Source organism: Takifugu flavidus, chromosome 3 (genome assembly GCF_003711565.1).
Source record: "Takifugu flavidus isolate HTHZ2018 chromosome 3, ASM371156v2, whole genome shotgun sequence".
In the NCBI taxonomy this organism is placed as follows: domain Eukaryota; kingdom Metazoa; phylum Chordata; class Actinopteri; order Tetraodontiformes; family Tetraodontidae; genus Takifugu; species Takifugu flavidus.
The window spans coordinates 3816682-3829257 of NC_079522.1; the positions used below are offsets into that span (position 1 = coordinate 3816682).

Sequence of the window (12576 nt, forward strand, 5' to 3'; positions counted from 1 at the left end):
TCACACGAGATATCATGTGAAATGTCTCCAGAGACATTGTTGCTCGAAAGATTGGCCTTCCATACTCTTCATCCCATAGACTTGAAGTTGCTTCTCCCTTTGACCTGTACATTCCAGCTAATACCAGAATTCCGATGTAAGCATGCAAGTCAGTCTGATCCAGTGGCTTCCATTTCTCCTGAAATACACGCCTCCCCTCCAAGTTGGTCATTTCCAGTATGATCTTCTCAATTGGTGGGGATATGAAGAGCTGAAATGTTGATATGATATCATCAACTCGTGTGACAGCAAATCTTGTAGGACCGGGAGTCATTTTGATGACATTGGAAGATGACAGTCTACCTCGGCTTTGGTGTGGTGATGTTGACCATTTTATTTTACCATCTTTAGATGCCCATGTCTCCTCTGTGGATGATGATTGCTGCATTCCTTGGCTTTCATCCAATGGAGAGACAACGGCAGGCTCGTCCTCTGAATCCTCCTCATCATCAGAAAATTGAAAATCTGGATCATCAGTTACATTGTCCTCGGTCTCTGAAATATCCTCTGTCTCTGAAACCTCTTCCTCTGCATCAGTGTCTGAGTTCAAAATGTGATAAAGCTTCTTCATGTAAACGTTCTGGAGCTCATTTTGGTGTGTTGGTCAAAGAGATGGCATAAGAAAAGTGACAAGAAAAAGGGAGAGAAAGTCCCTCCTCGATGCACCTGGGTCTCTGGCAGTCAAAATACAATTAAATGTACATCACAGCACAATACTCTTTGATGTAGATCAGAAGGACATCAAAAGGCATGTTTATTTTGGATATTTACTGCTACTTACTCACATAAAAGTGTCCGGGTCAAAATGACCCGCAACATAATATTCATATTCAAACTCTGCACAGACATTCCACTAAACACCACAGTGTCCAAATTTTACACACCAATTCATGACCCTAGATGAGGAAAAGTCACAAAATTTCATGAAGAAAAACCAAAGATAACCAGTACTTTGGTCAACACAAAAACCAAAACGGGTCAAATTGACCCGTAGCATAATACAATTCACGTTTTGCACTGAATGCAAAGAAAAACCAAAATCACTTGATGATTGCCAATTTACAGCACTCTGATACAGGAACGTACTACTGCGCTAGTAGCTTTTCAGAAAAACTTGAATTCAAAGATGGAATTACAATAATCATAAAGGGTTCAGGTTTGAACATCCCAGTCTTTATCCAGAGACCAGAATATCACTTGAATCAGTCAGAAGGTGCTGTTAGGTGCAACTGCACTGCACATGGCAGAGCCATTGACCAAGAACACGGTGTTTACCAGCTGAGAACATCTGGAAAATCTGATCCAGGAGCTCTTTACACATGGAAAAACAACACTTGTTTCTACAGTTTGCCAGCAAACAACCTGGCTGTTGATTGTGCTGTTGTAACATGTGGACACTTTCTAAAGCTACCCCAAAAGCCACCCGGAGCGGAGGGTGAGTCGGTTTCATCTAAGAAATTAAATATGAGACAATGCATCATCTAATCTCTCTGAATCTGCAGATGGTTATCTTAATCTGTATATTCTGAGTGAAGCGTTGGCGTTCACCACCATTCTGGCCAGTTTCATGGCCGTCTTACTGTGCAATATCTACAAGAGCCAAAGCGGCCGCAGTGGAGGTAAAAGTTTTTGTGAACTTAAAGTAAGTAAAACACAATGACACAATGTCGGTTTGTTTTGTTTCAGGAAGTACCTTGAGATATTCAGATGATCCTACCACAAATGAAGAGGTACTTGTTATCTATATTAATAAAAACATCCTCATTGCTGTGCATCATATAGGTATTTCCTATTTTCTGTTTCAACAAAAGGGCCACACAAATGAGGATGTTCTCCACTATGCTGCCTTACGGACGAGTATGACCGACAGACCAAAGAGACAGATGGGAGCCATTAACGAAGAATGTGTGTACAGAAGAGTAAAGCATCATCGCTAAACATGTTTCAGCTTTGGGTGAATGATTATGTACATTGTTGTGTTTAAGAGTTTATTACTTTGTTTCTTAATACTGTTCATATTCCTTATCTGTTCCATGTGTATAAAATACAGTAACTTTTTAAGTGATATGTAATGCTTGATCAACCTATACAAACCTGGCAAGATTGTATTTTTTTCTTAAATAAAGGAGAATATCTTTTTAAAAAAACATGCCAACATAAAGTGATTTCAACTGCCAAGTTTGCATGAATAATATTTTTGCTGTTTAATGTACTTTGGTATACATCACCTGGGCCTGAGTCTCAGCAGCAAACCCGCAAATGTGAGACTCACAAGATAAGATTTCTGAAGAACCTCAGAGCTCTTATCTAAAACACTCGTGAGTGGAAACACATTGTAAGAGCAATTTTAATTTATCGAAACCTCTGAAATATCACTTTTATTTTGGAGACCATGCTACTCTGACTTTTTTTCAGATGATGGGTTTAGGGTTTATTATCTTCTCAACATTACTTGAAATATAAACGAGATGTTCATACAATTAAGATCTGATTCTGCATTCAGGCCTTTAGCTTTAAATGAATGAATCCTGAACAGTCATCATCTCAACAGACATCATCCCACCTGTGTGTGGTACAAATCTGGTAGTCCCATGAAAATGATGTCAGCCATATCTATTACTTAATCGTACACAAATGCAATTGTTAGTGTCTTTGGATATCCTTGTAATATTTGGTCTGTGCAGATTTTTTTTTTCAAAACTTGGAAAAGGAACCTTTAAACATTCAAAACAATGTAACTCAAGAAGATTCTGTGATTCCAGCTGAGCTCAATAAAATCAGTCAAATTAGAGCTAATTAGTTTTAGCTCTTACAAGAGGAACTGTGAAAATTGAAGCCAGACATTATCACATACAGTTCTGCCGATGTTATATTTTACTGCTGCAAACCAAAATGGAAGAAGTTTAGCATAGTTTCTACTTTATGTGGTTTCTTTGTGTTTGTGGTTTCTGTGAAGATTTTTGAAACACATAAAAAGTCGTTTATCGTCTTTGTATCATTGTATTAAACAGATGCTCAAAAAAATAACATGAAGATCAGTTGCTGTTATGGCCACAAATGAGACTGGAGGGATAAAGCAGGGTTTACGAGGTAAATATGGTCTTGCAAAGCTCTCTTCCTCTCTCTCTCTCTCTCTCTCTCTCTCTCTCTCTCTCTGTCACACTCTCTTGCACTTGACCTCTCATGCCTCTGTCTTAGACCATAACTCTGTTTTCGTCTATCCAACATACAGCCTACTCAAGTATGTGAGGACTATGCATTTAGGCTAAAGCAGCCACCGCTAGGAAACTGTTGCCCCACCAGGTAATGCAGTATAATTCCCAACCAGATGTTGGGTCCATGCACAGAGCTCGCTCATCTCAACGCCGTTACGATCCAAGTCTTTTATGTCAAATATTCAGTTTCTGACCAGTTCATCATATGACCAGTTACACACCTGATATGTTGCCCTGATGATGTGAATGCACTACGGGAGCACTGTTTTACCCACAGATATAATGTAATTTGTGTTGTTCTTGAGGTCATTCTTGACAGACATTCAGTTTTGAGGAACACACACACACACATATTTATATATATACTGTATATACACACATACATATACATATTTATATACACACACACATACATATATACACATACATATATACCTAATTAATGTTTTGTTAAATCTCTTTTCTCTATTTCAAATGAAAAAAATAAAGATGAGTTGTTCCCCACCAACACCTGTGTTGATGTGTAAACATCCTGCAGCCAACTGAGTTGAAAGAAAATCATTTTCTCACTTTGTGTCTGAGCTCCTGCTCTGATCAAGCTCACTCGCATCAGGTTCATCATGGTGGTTTTATCGGCTCTCGTACAGGATGTCAAAACGGGTTTTGACCTAGATGGTCTTTGTTGGCTCTGACGTTTTCAAGGCTTTTGTGTTTTACATGTCTCCCACAAAGGAAGAGGGCGGTGCAAGTGTTTGTAAGGTCACCTCATGAGTGTATTTAATTTTTGTACTTTTCTCAGTCTGTACAAAATAAATTAACTGGAAAAGTTCTTGTGTGTCATCGGTTTAGGGTAAGATGTCTCCTCAAATGTTTCTAATTCTGCCTGTAAGAAAATCCCATTTTTCCACAGTTACATGACATTTGAATCTCCACCATACAACTTGAGTACAACAAGCAATCGTTGCTGCTGATACCTGCTGCAGTCTCTGTCTATTTAACTAATTGTGGCTGCAGTAGACAACTGTTCAAACAGCATTTCCTTTGTAATGCAGGTCTTTGTTGCCACAGTTGCATGTCAGCCAACAAATCTGCATAACTGTTCTTTGAAAGGTAGCTAACTGCACACAAATATTGAGCAAGTGGGCAAAGAGTGAAAATAATTCTGCAAATAAAGCGTAGAAGTGTACAAAGAAGTTAACAGACTAGTTTAAGCTGATCTCCTTTTCCTTTGTGCGACTAACCTCCTGCTGTCAAGCTGCATGACTCAGGAAGTGTGATCTGAACACAGCTTTGACAATTCAAGCACATACAGACCACAATCACGGTGTGCTTCATTTGAACGCAGTAACCTCTCTGCTGGTGCTGCATCCAAAACGTAAACTGACAAATGTAACATATCGCTTCAAATGTGAATGCTGCGCATATTCTGATCTTTTTACTGAATTCTCAATTAATTCTCTAGCCCACATATCAAACATGTTCAGAGTGAGCACATGCTCAGGCTGCGTCCTGAGCCCTCCTCTCATCAGTTTCTGCAGGTGCTGACACCACGGTAACTTATCGCTAGACTATTTTGAAAGAATCATATGACCTGGTAAATAAATTAATTATTATTAAACTAACCTTTTTCTCCGTTTTTTTACTGTGTTATTAACAGAGCCATGATGGAGGTGACCTCTGTTATGCTGCTGTCGGGTTAAAAAAAAAATCCCATTAATGATGGAACTCAGTATCAATTATAAAACTAAGAGGAAATGTAAACTATATATCAAAGTTAAATCAAAGGAAATTAAGTTAATTTAACTTTTTGGATACATTTTTCCGAGGATGTGGAAATGGGTCTCTTTAACAAAAACAACTCAGTGTCCATAAAGACAATCTATAAATATTCTGCATGTTGAGCATGAATGTTACGTCTCACATTTACTTTTCACTGCTGCGGTGAAGGTGGCGCAAACCTCAGAGTTAAAGTTTCCATTAGTGGAAAAACAAGTCAGAAGTTGAATACAGGAAGGGCAGCCTGCTCGAGTCTTGCTTGAAAATTGACAGAAATAAAAAAATGTTTTTCAGTTTAGATCCACATCAAATGTACTCAACTCTAATAAGAGGCAATGTGGTTGTGGTTAGGTGTCGCAAACCACCACAAAGACAGACACTTTATCAGATCTGTACAAGGAAGGTTCAGGAATTTTGGTCTTTGGGAGTGGAGTTCCCGTGTCACCTTTGTTTTTTTCTGGATAGACGACTTTGTCCCACAGTCCAAAGGTTTTATGAAATTAATTTTGATGGGACAAAATTGGGCCTATATGGTGTCCATAGTTTGGGATCGACGTCAGCAGCTTTGCTATCTAAAGCTAGTAAAGTATGAGATAGTAAAGTATGTCATCAAAGATGGTGATGCTGATATTTCACCTACGCCTGTTATATTTAAATTCAAAAGCAAAGGTTCTACTGTATCCTTTCAACGGAACAGAATGGCTATGATTTCATTTGTGTTAAACAGTTAGTGTGAAATGTTTCCCAATCAGGACAAACAATACTATACTTTACTATATTTTTAGCTGTTTCTTGTAAATGTACATATTGCATGACACAACCCCATCAGTGTGGCTACCAGTAAAAGATTAGCTCTCAGTCTAACTTTAGCTTTAACGTGTGCTTTGTCTGTGTGGCTGCTGACAGGAAGTCTATGCAGAGTTTCTGTTCAAAGCTGACCACAAAGAAGTAACAACCAAATATATTCCATTGTAGCGGCGTTCTCTTAAGAAAGGTTCTGTTGTGATCAGTCGAGTTAATTTCACAAGAGAAGAGGATCATGATCAACTACAACATAGCAGGATTCAACTGTTTCATCCAAATTTGTGCAGCAAGAGAGTGGTTTCATGCATGTTGGCTAATGTTGGCAAGATGAAATTTGGAGGATATATTATTATTGTAATGGTTCATGTGAAATTCATTGTTAAGAATATTCAGAGGATCCCATCAACATTAAAGCAATGGGGGCACAATTTTTTTGTTGTAAGAGCAAAATCAACCCCTCTTTCAAACATTTTCCAGTTATGGTGAATAAAGGTGTGCTTATCTCTCTTGTGTTGCTAATTAAGTAGACCCCTCCCCCCCTTTTAAGCCAAATTCAAGAACTTTAACCCAGAAGCCAGGTGGTTTAAGAAATTGTTCTTAAGAAATTGCTTTTGACGTCATCTTCATCGTGTGGACTTGAGCTTGTTCGACAAGGTGCGAGCCACTCAGCACGTGTTCATGGTTTCAAACAAGGGCAGTCAGTGTCACTTCTTGCTAGCCAATCAAATGAACTTTTTTCATGAATAGTGAAATATGGAGGATCTCAGCTCTGTTGCTCTGACTTTCCTGTTTTGAATTGTACCTATCTGGGCATTCATTCAGGGTGTCGTGGCATGATCAACTTTTGGCTCATCACTAGTTCTCCACTGGGGTCACCCAAGGATCGGTGCCGGGGCTGCTGCTCTTTGCCATATACGCAACATTGCTCAGGCAAATCATCCCATGGTCTCCCATGGTGTTTTATACCACTGCTTTCCACATGGCACCCAGTTCTGCGTCTCATTTTCCCCAGACTAACCCTCAGGCTCAGACTAGATCTCACCATGTCTCTCAGACATATCCGCATGGATGCAGGGCCACCACCTTCAACTTAACCATGGTGAAAATGAGCTCCTTCTTTCCTTGGCAAAACTATCCATTCATCAAAACATAGATCACAAAATTGGCCCCTGCCTGTTATCGAGGCTGTTTGAAACCTTGGAGTCATGATTGTTGACCATCTGAGGTTTTGTGATCATGTAGCATCAGTCTCCCTGTCATCCCGTCACTTTGCCATATCCAACCTCAGAAAAACCAGGCCATTAAACCTACAAATGCTGATACAAGTCATGGTGATCTCCCATATTTCCACCAATTCAGATAGTCCAACGAAAGCAGGCCCATGCCACCTCACTGCTGATAGAGGTCTACTGTACCTGCCCACATTAAGATCATGTCATTCATGCTGACCGACAGACTAATACCTGAATCTGCTCCCTCTTACGTGAACAATCTTGTTTGAGCCCATGCTACCCCTCGTTGCTGCATCATTTTCCAAAAGCTGTCTGTCATAATAATTAGTGAGCATTTACTGGATGCATTACTGCAACATGGAAAAAAATAAAAAAGAATGATTGCTGGTTGGTGGTTGGTTGGTGGTTGGTTGGTGGTTGGTTGGTTGTTGTTGATTGGTTAGAAATGATGCACATTATAACTCAACTCAAATTGAATTCTATTTATATATGATGCAAAATCCTATTCTTAAGGTAATCCAAAAAATTCTTGTGGGTTTTTTAACTTTAAATCTTCCTTTAATTTCCCAACATCAATTTTATCAAGCAAATCTGACATTACAAAGTGATCGTGTTTCCTGTATGTCCCACCTCGAGTCATCTCCGGCTGCCCAATCAGATACAAGTGCAGCATTTTATGATTTCTTTTTTGTTTGTATTTTGTTTATTTATGGCATCATTTGCAAAATTCTAGATTTAAACATTAAATGGTGTTCATTTCTAATTGTATTTTGATTTTAGCTCAGACAGCTACAATGGAATTTTCTCCATCTTTGAATTGGAAGACCAATTATATCTTGGTCAAACCTGGACAGAACCTGACTTTGCCGTGTCTTCACAGAGGTGATGTTTCTACCAAGATCTCTTGGTTTAAAGAAACTCTGGGAGAGAAGCCGATTCTGATCTGTATGTACTGGATATCAACTAAATATTGTAGATGTGCTAATGACTTCAAAACCAATCCACGTTTCCAACTACATGCTGGTAACAATGGAACTAATCTGACAATAACAGATTTGAAGTTATCAGACTCAGCCACCTATTACTGTGTAAATCAGTATTTAAATGTATTTGACTTTACAGAAGGTCATAATGTCATTGTAGAGGGTTCAGGGTTGACCATAGATCAGTCAGCATCACAGTCTATCCAAGCAGAAGGTTCTGTGACGCTGAATTGTACAGTCCATACTGGGTGGACTTGTGATGGGGATCACACTGTTTACTGGTTCAGAAACTCTGGACCATCTCAACTGGGACTCATGTACAGCCATACAGGCAGAATAAGCAGTGTGAGAGGAAAACCAACACCTGTTTCTACAGCTTCTCCATGAAGAACCTGAACACTTCTCAGACTGGGACCTACTATTGTGCTGTTGCAGCATGTGGACACATTCTGTTTGGAAATGGAACCAAGCTGGTGTGTGGGGGTGAGTGCTCTAATTTTGTGCAGATTATTTTCTGTATATTGTAGAAATAATTTACATATTATCTAGTTTTAAAAATATTAAGCCAGCATCCAGTAATTTATTAAGTGTCCATAAAAAGGTTATCCTAATTAGCTCTGTTCAGTTGGTTTATATATAGTGTTTTATCGAAAAATTTACCAGTTCAAACAGATATGGCCTAAATATCCCCCAATTCTCTGTTTACACAGAGCTTTCAGTATCTAAAATGAGGAGAAATTGTAACATTTAAAGCCTGGTTTGAATTGTACATGGACACCGTGACAGTCCTTTAAAAACATAATATTTTTGGTCAAAGTATCACTTTAACTCATTCCTTGTTATGTCAGTATAGGTTCTGCTTCTACAGTATATTGTTACTTTATAAAATAATGTGACTGGTGATGTCTATTGTCTCCCTGAATTACACAGTAATGACATCATAACTAGCTTAATATAAGAGAGAGGACAAATTTGTTGAAATACTTAAATGATTGTCTGAAACGGCATCGCGGATATCACAATTTCTGATGCATCTCGTTACAGATGAAGGAAACCATCTTGTTTTGGTGTATTTCCTCAGTGCGGCCTGGATATTTACCATCATTGTGGTTGTTTTATTATCCATTTCAGTTTTTATGACAAAGAGGAAAAACAGTCATCACTCTCTGGGTAACTGATGTAATATATTTTGAAGATTCTTAAAGGTAAACTGGGAAAATTACTTTTCAAAAAATCTCTTTCTGTGTTTTAAAACAGACTCTCAATCAAGAGTCCAAGCTTCATCCAGAGCAAATGCAGAGGTGGAGACAATTTTGATTTTGTTTTTTTAAGTTTATATGTATAAATAATCCTTATTTACACACACTAACTTACCCTTTATAACATATCTCCAGGGCTACCAAGAGGAAAACAAACTCCATTATTCAGCTTTGAGGAACAACCAGCCCAACAGATCAATGCAGAACAGACAGAATGAATGTGTGTACTCTGCTGTGAGGCTGTAGATGTCTTGTTGTCATTGCAGCTTAACACAGGACCTAATTAAGTATTTTGTATTTACTCATACCGGTTTCTACATTTTCAATTGTATCATTTATCAGTCTCGATGAAACAAAGGTTTCCTAATAAAGTTGTTTTTTCTGGCCATGTCGACAAATGATAGATTACCTCCATATATTTATATTCATTTTATGAAGACAAAGCTTGTATCGTGCTGTTGCAGTCCTTAATTTGTGAAGTCAAAAGCTGCAACAATGGTTTTCACAAGCATTCATATCCATCGGACTATTAAGTTGACCAAAACACCCACTGGATGAGACAAATGCTCCATTATGTGATCATGACCATGTAAACAGCAGCAGGCTATGTCTTGGATACATAGAAATGCTAAGGCAGGGGCAGTATTATCCAAAGGGTTGGCGTACTCCTGCTGTGTCCACCGTGGTCTCTCTCCCGGAACAATTGTTCCCAGGAACGATTTTTGCTTATTTGGGATCCAACTTGCCAGCAGTTTAGAAAATGTTTAGCTCTCTTTGTTGACCTTTTTTTGTAAAACTTGGGGCATAAAGACTAACAAAACAGATAACAAAATTGAACACAATACAAATATTAATTTTTGATTTAATTAAAAATTACTACCTGCTCAAGATTCCCAATACAACTGAAACCTTGACATCTGTCTGCTGCTTTTTGAATCTGCAGACCTTGGTTAGCTTCCTAATTGGTGCATCAGCATTCAGCATGATGAAAAGCAGTCACAGCTGCCATTGTTAAGATATAATCAATTACAATTTTATTTTGCAACAAAAGACCTTCAACACTTTTATTAGAATTGTGAAAAAACTGGCCAAGGGATTTTTGTCCATCCCTCTATCAGTCTTCGACTTCTTTATCCCTTTTAGGGGACAGGTGGCCGCTTATCCCACTTCTAACTCACAAAGACAAACAACTGTTCATGCCCTCATTCACTTCTAATGTCAATGCACATGGACACGGGGAGAACAGGCAAACTCTGCACAAAAAAAAACCTGACTGCAGGAACCTTACTTGCCACTCCAGACATGCACTGCCCACTGTGTGCACCTCTATGGCACTATTTTAGCCCCTACAAACATGCCCCTGTGTCAGTTCACCTCATGTGTGTCTCCCCTTGTGTTGTGCCACTTTCATCATGTTGTAATTACTGATCACAAAGTGCCATAATCGTAAAGCAAAATCTTTACAAATATTATGGTTATGGCATAATCATAATCTTTGAAAAGATTATGATTATGGCACTTTTGAACTACCGTATTTTCACTGTAATAAAAGGCGCAGTCTCAGTTGCGGGTGCTATTTCTGTATTTAAAACATACATTTAGGCGCACCGTATTATTAGGCGCATGCTAAAACATACAGTAAAAAATGACAACGGAAGTAAAATGGTGAGTTCGATACATTTAAAAAAAAACTGGCAAATGGATTTTGAACAAAATATTAATTCTTCCGCCACAAAACCATCAAGGTTTTCATCGTCTGTATCTGAATTAAACAGCTGCACTATTTCAATGTCCAACATCCCGAATTCCTCTTCTTCATCATCTGAATCAGACTCACCAACCGGTTCCGCTTCAGCGTTGATTTTGTTAAAGCTCTTACAATACATGAAGACGGTATCATAGCCCATGCGACTACAATCCACCCGCATATGGTGGCATAACTTGCCCACCGCTGCCTCATAGTCTTTGTGAAGGAGTGTTTGCCTTCCATCATCCAGCGCTCTGTCCATTTCCGTGGCAGCCAAAAACCACGGTGAACGACGACTTCTCGTGCCCCGTTGTGCATATCGCCACCGTGCTGTTCCCTTTTTTCTCCACTGTGTGGGTCAAAGGGATGTCAAAACTCAGAGGGATCTCCTCCATGTTGGTGATGTGGCTGGGCGCGGTTATCTTGTCGCGGCAGTAGGTGCGGAAGATGGCCGCCCTCTCTTGGTAATCCGCGGGCAGCCACTGCGCAACAGTTGTCCTTGCGCGTATGGAGAGATGCCGCCTCCTCATAAAGTGAAAACACTAAGATTGCTCGATTGCCATTTTCAGCCGCATATTTAATGTCCTGCAGTTTAAAGTAAGCCTCATTCATACACGTCTCGCTTGACCGGCGCCATTTTAGGGGATCCTTATGCGTAGGTGTGCCGCTAATCGATTGGCGGAGCGTTTACCGTAGTGCACCCACCAAAGGCGAACTGCAGATTTTGGAACTCAATCCACACACAAGGCGCACCATATTATAAGACGCACCGTCAATTTTTGAGAAAATCTCAGTGTTTTAGGTGCGCCTTATAGTCATAATACGGTACTTGTAGAACTTCACAGCCTCCACCTCAACTCTTTCTCTAAGAGCTGGTCATAGTTTTGGTCTAGACATCCCAAAGTCAGTGACTAGTTACTTTGTCTTTGAGGCGTTGAGGTGTATATGGTTCATGTGGCTCCAGGCATTCCATGAACAGGCTCCTACGCTCCATCTGATTGTTGTTACTCCATCTCTTTGTTGTCCCTGATGCATCCCACAATGGCTGTGTCATCGACAAACTTCTAAATTTGGCACAGCTCAAAGTTGTAGTAAAAGTCTAATGTGTACAGGGTTAATAGTAGAGGGCCCAGCACTGTGCCCTGGGGTGCTCTTGTGCTGCTAATCACAGTGTCTTTCAGGCTGGTATACCGTGGCCTGAGAGAACCAGGGATCCAGGTCCACTATTATCATGCTAAGTTTGTCCCGTGCTGCGGTGTGAGGTGAGTTTCACTGGTCAGAAGACATTCAGCTCCCTGGGAGGATTCTTCTTAAGAACTGGGATGATGCATGTCTTCCACAATGTCTTTACACATTAACATACATATACCTGCATCCCCCCCCATGCACACAACCTCACAAAACAACAAACATTTGTATACTTGCACATACTCTCCACATACTTGAACAATCATTGTCTGTACCTTCCATTGCACCACATGATCAATTTGCCATTTAAATCGAATTGATCCAGTGGCCATG

At 39.6% G+C, this 12576-nt stretch overlaps 1 protein-coding gene and 1 pseudogene across 1 annotated transcript; both read left to right on the forward strand.

Moving 5' to 3' along the window:
- Positions 1 to 1044: 1044 nt before the first annotated feature.
- Positions 1045 to 2217, forward strand: LOC130523404 (uncharacterized; the record flags this gene model as incomplete). Its single annotated transcript, XM_057028686.1, has 4 exons — positions 1045 to 1474; positions 1542 to 1658; positions 1726 to 1769; positions 1851 to 2217. Coding segments are annotated over 4 exons (717 nt in total), but the record flags the coding sequence as incomplete, so codon positions are not given.
- Positions 2218 to 7759: 5542 nt separating this feature from the next.
- Positions 7760 to 9694, forward strand: LOC130521997 (uncharacterized; annotated as a pseudogene).
- The last annotated feature ends 2882 nt before the right edge of the window (positions 9695 to 12576 follow it).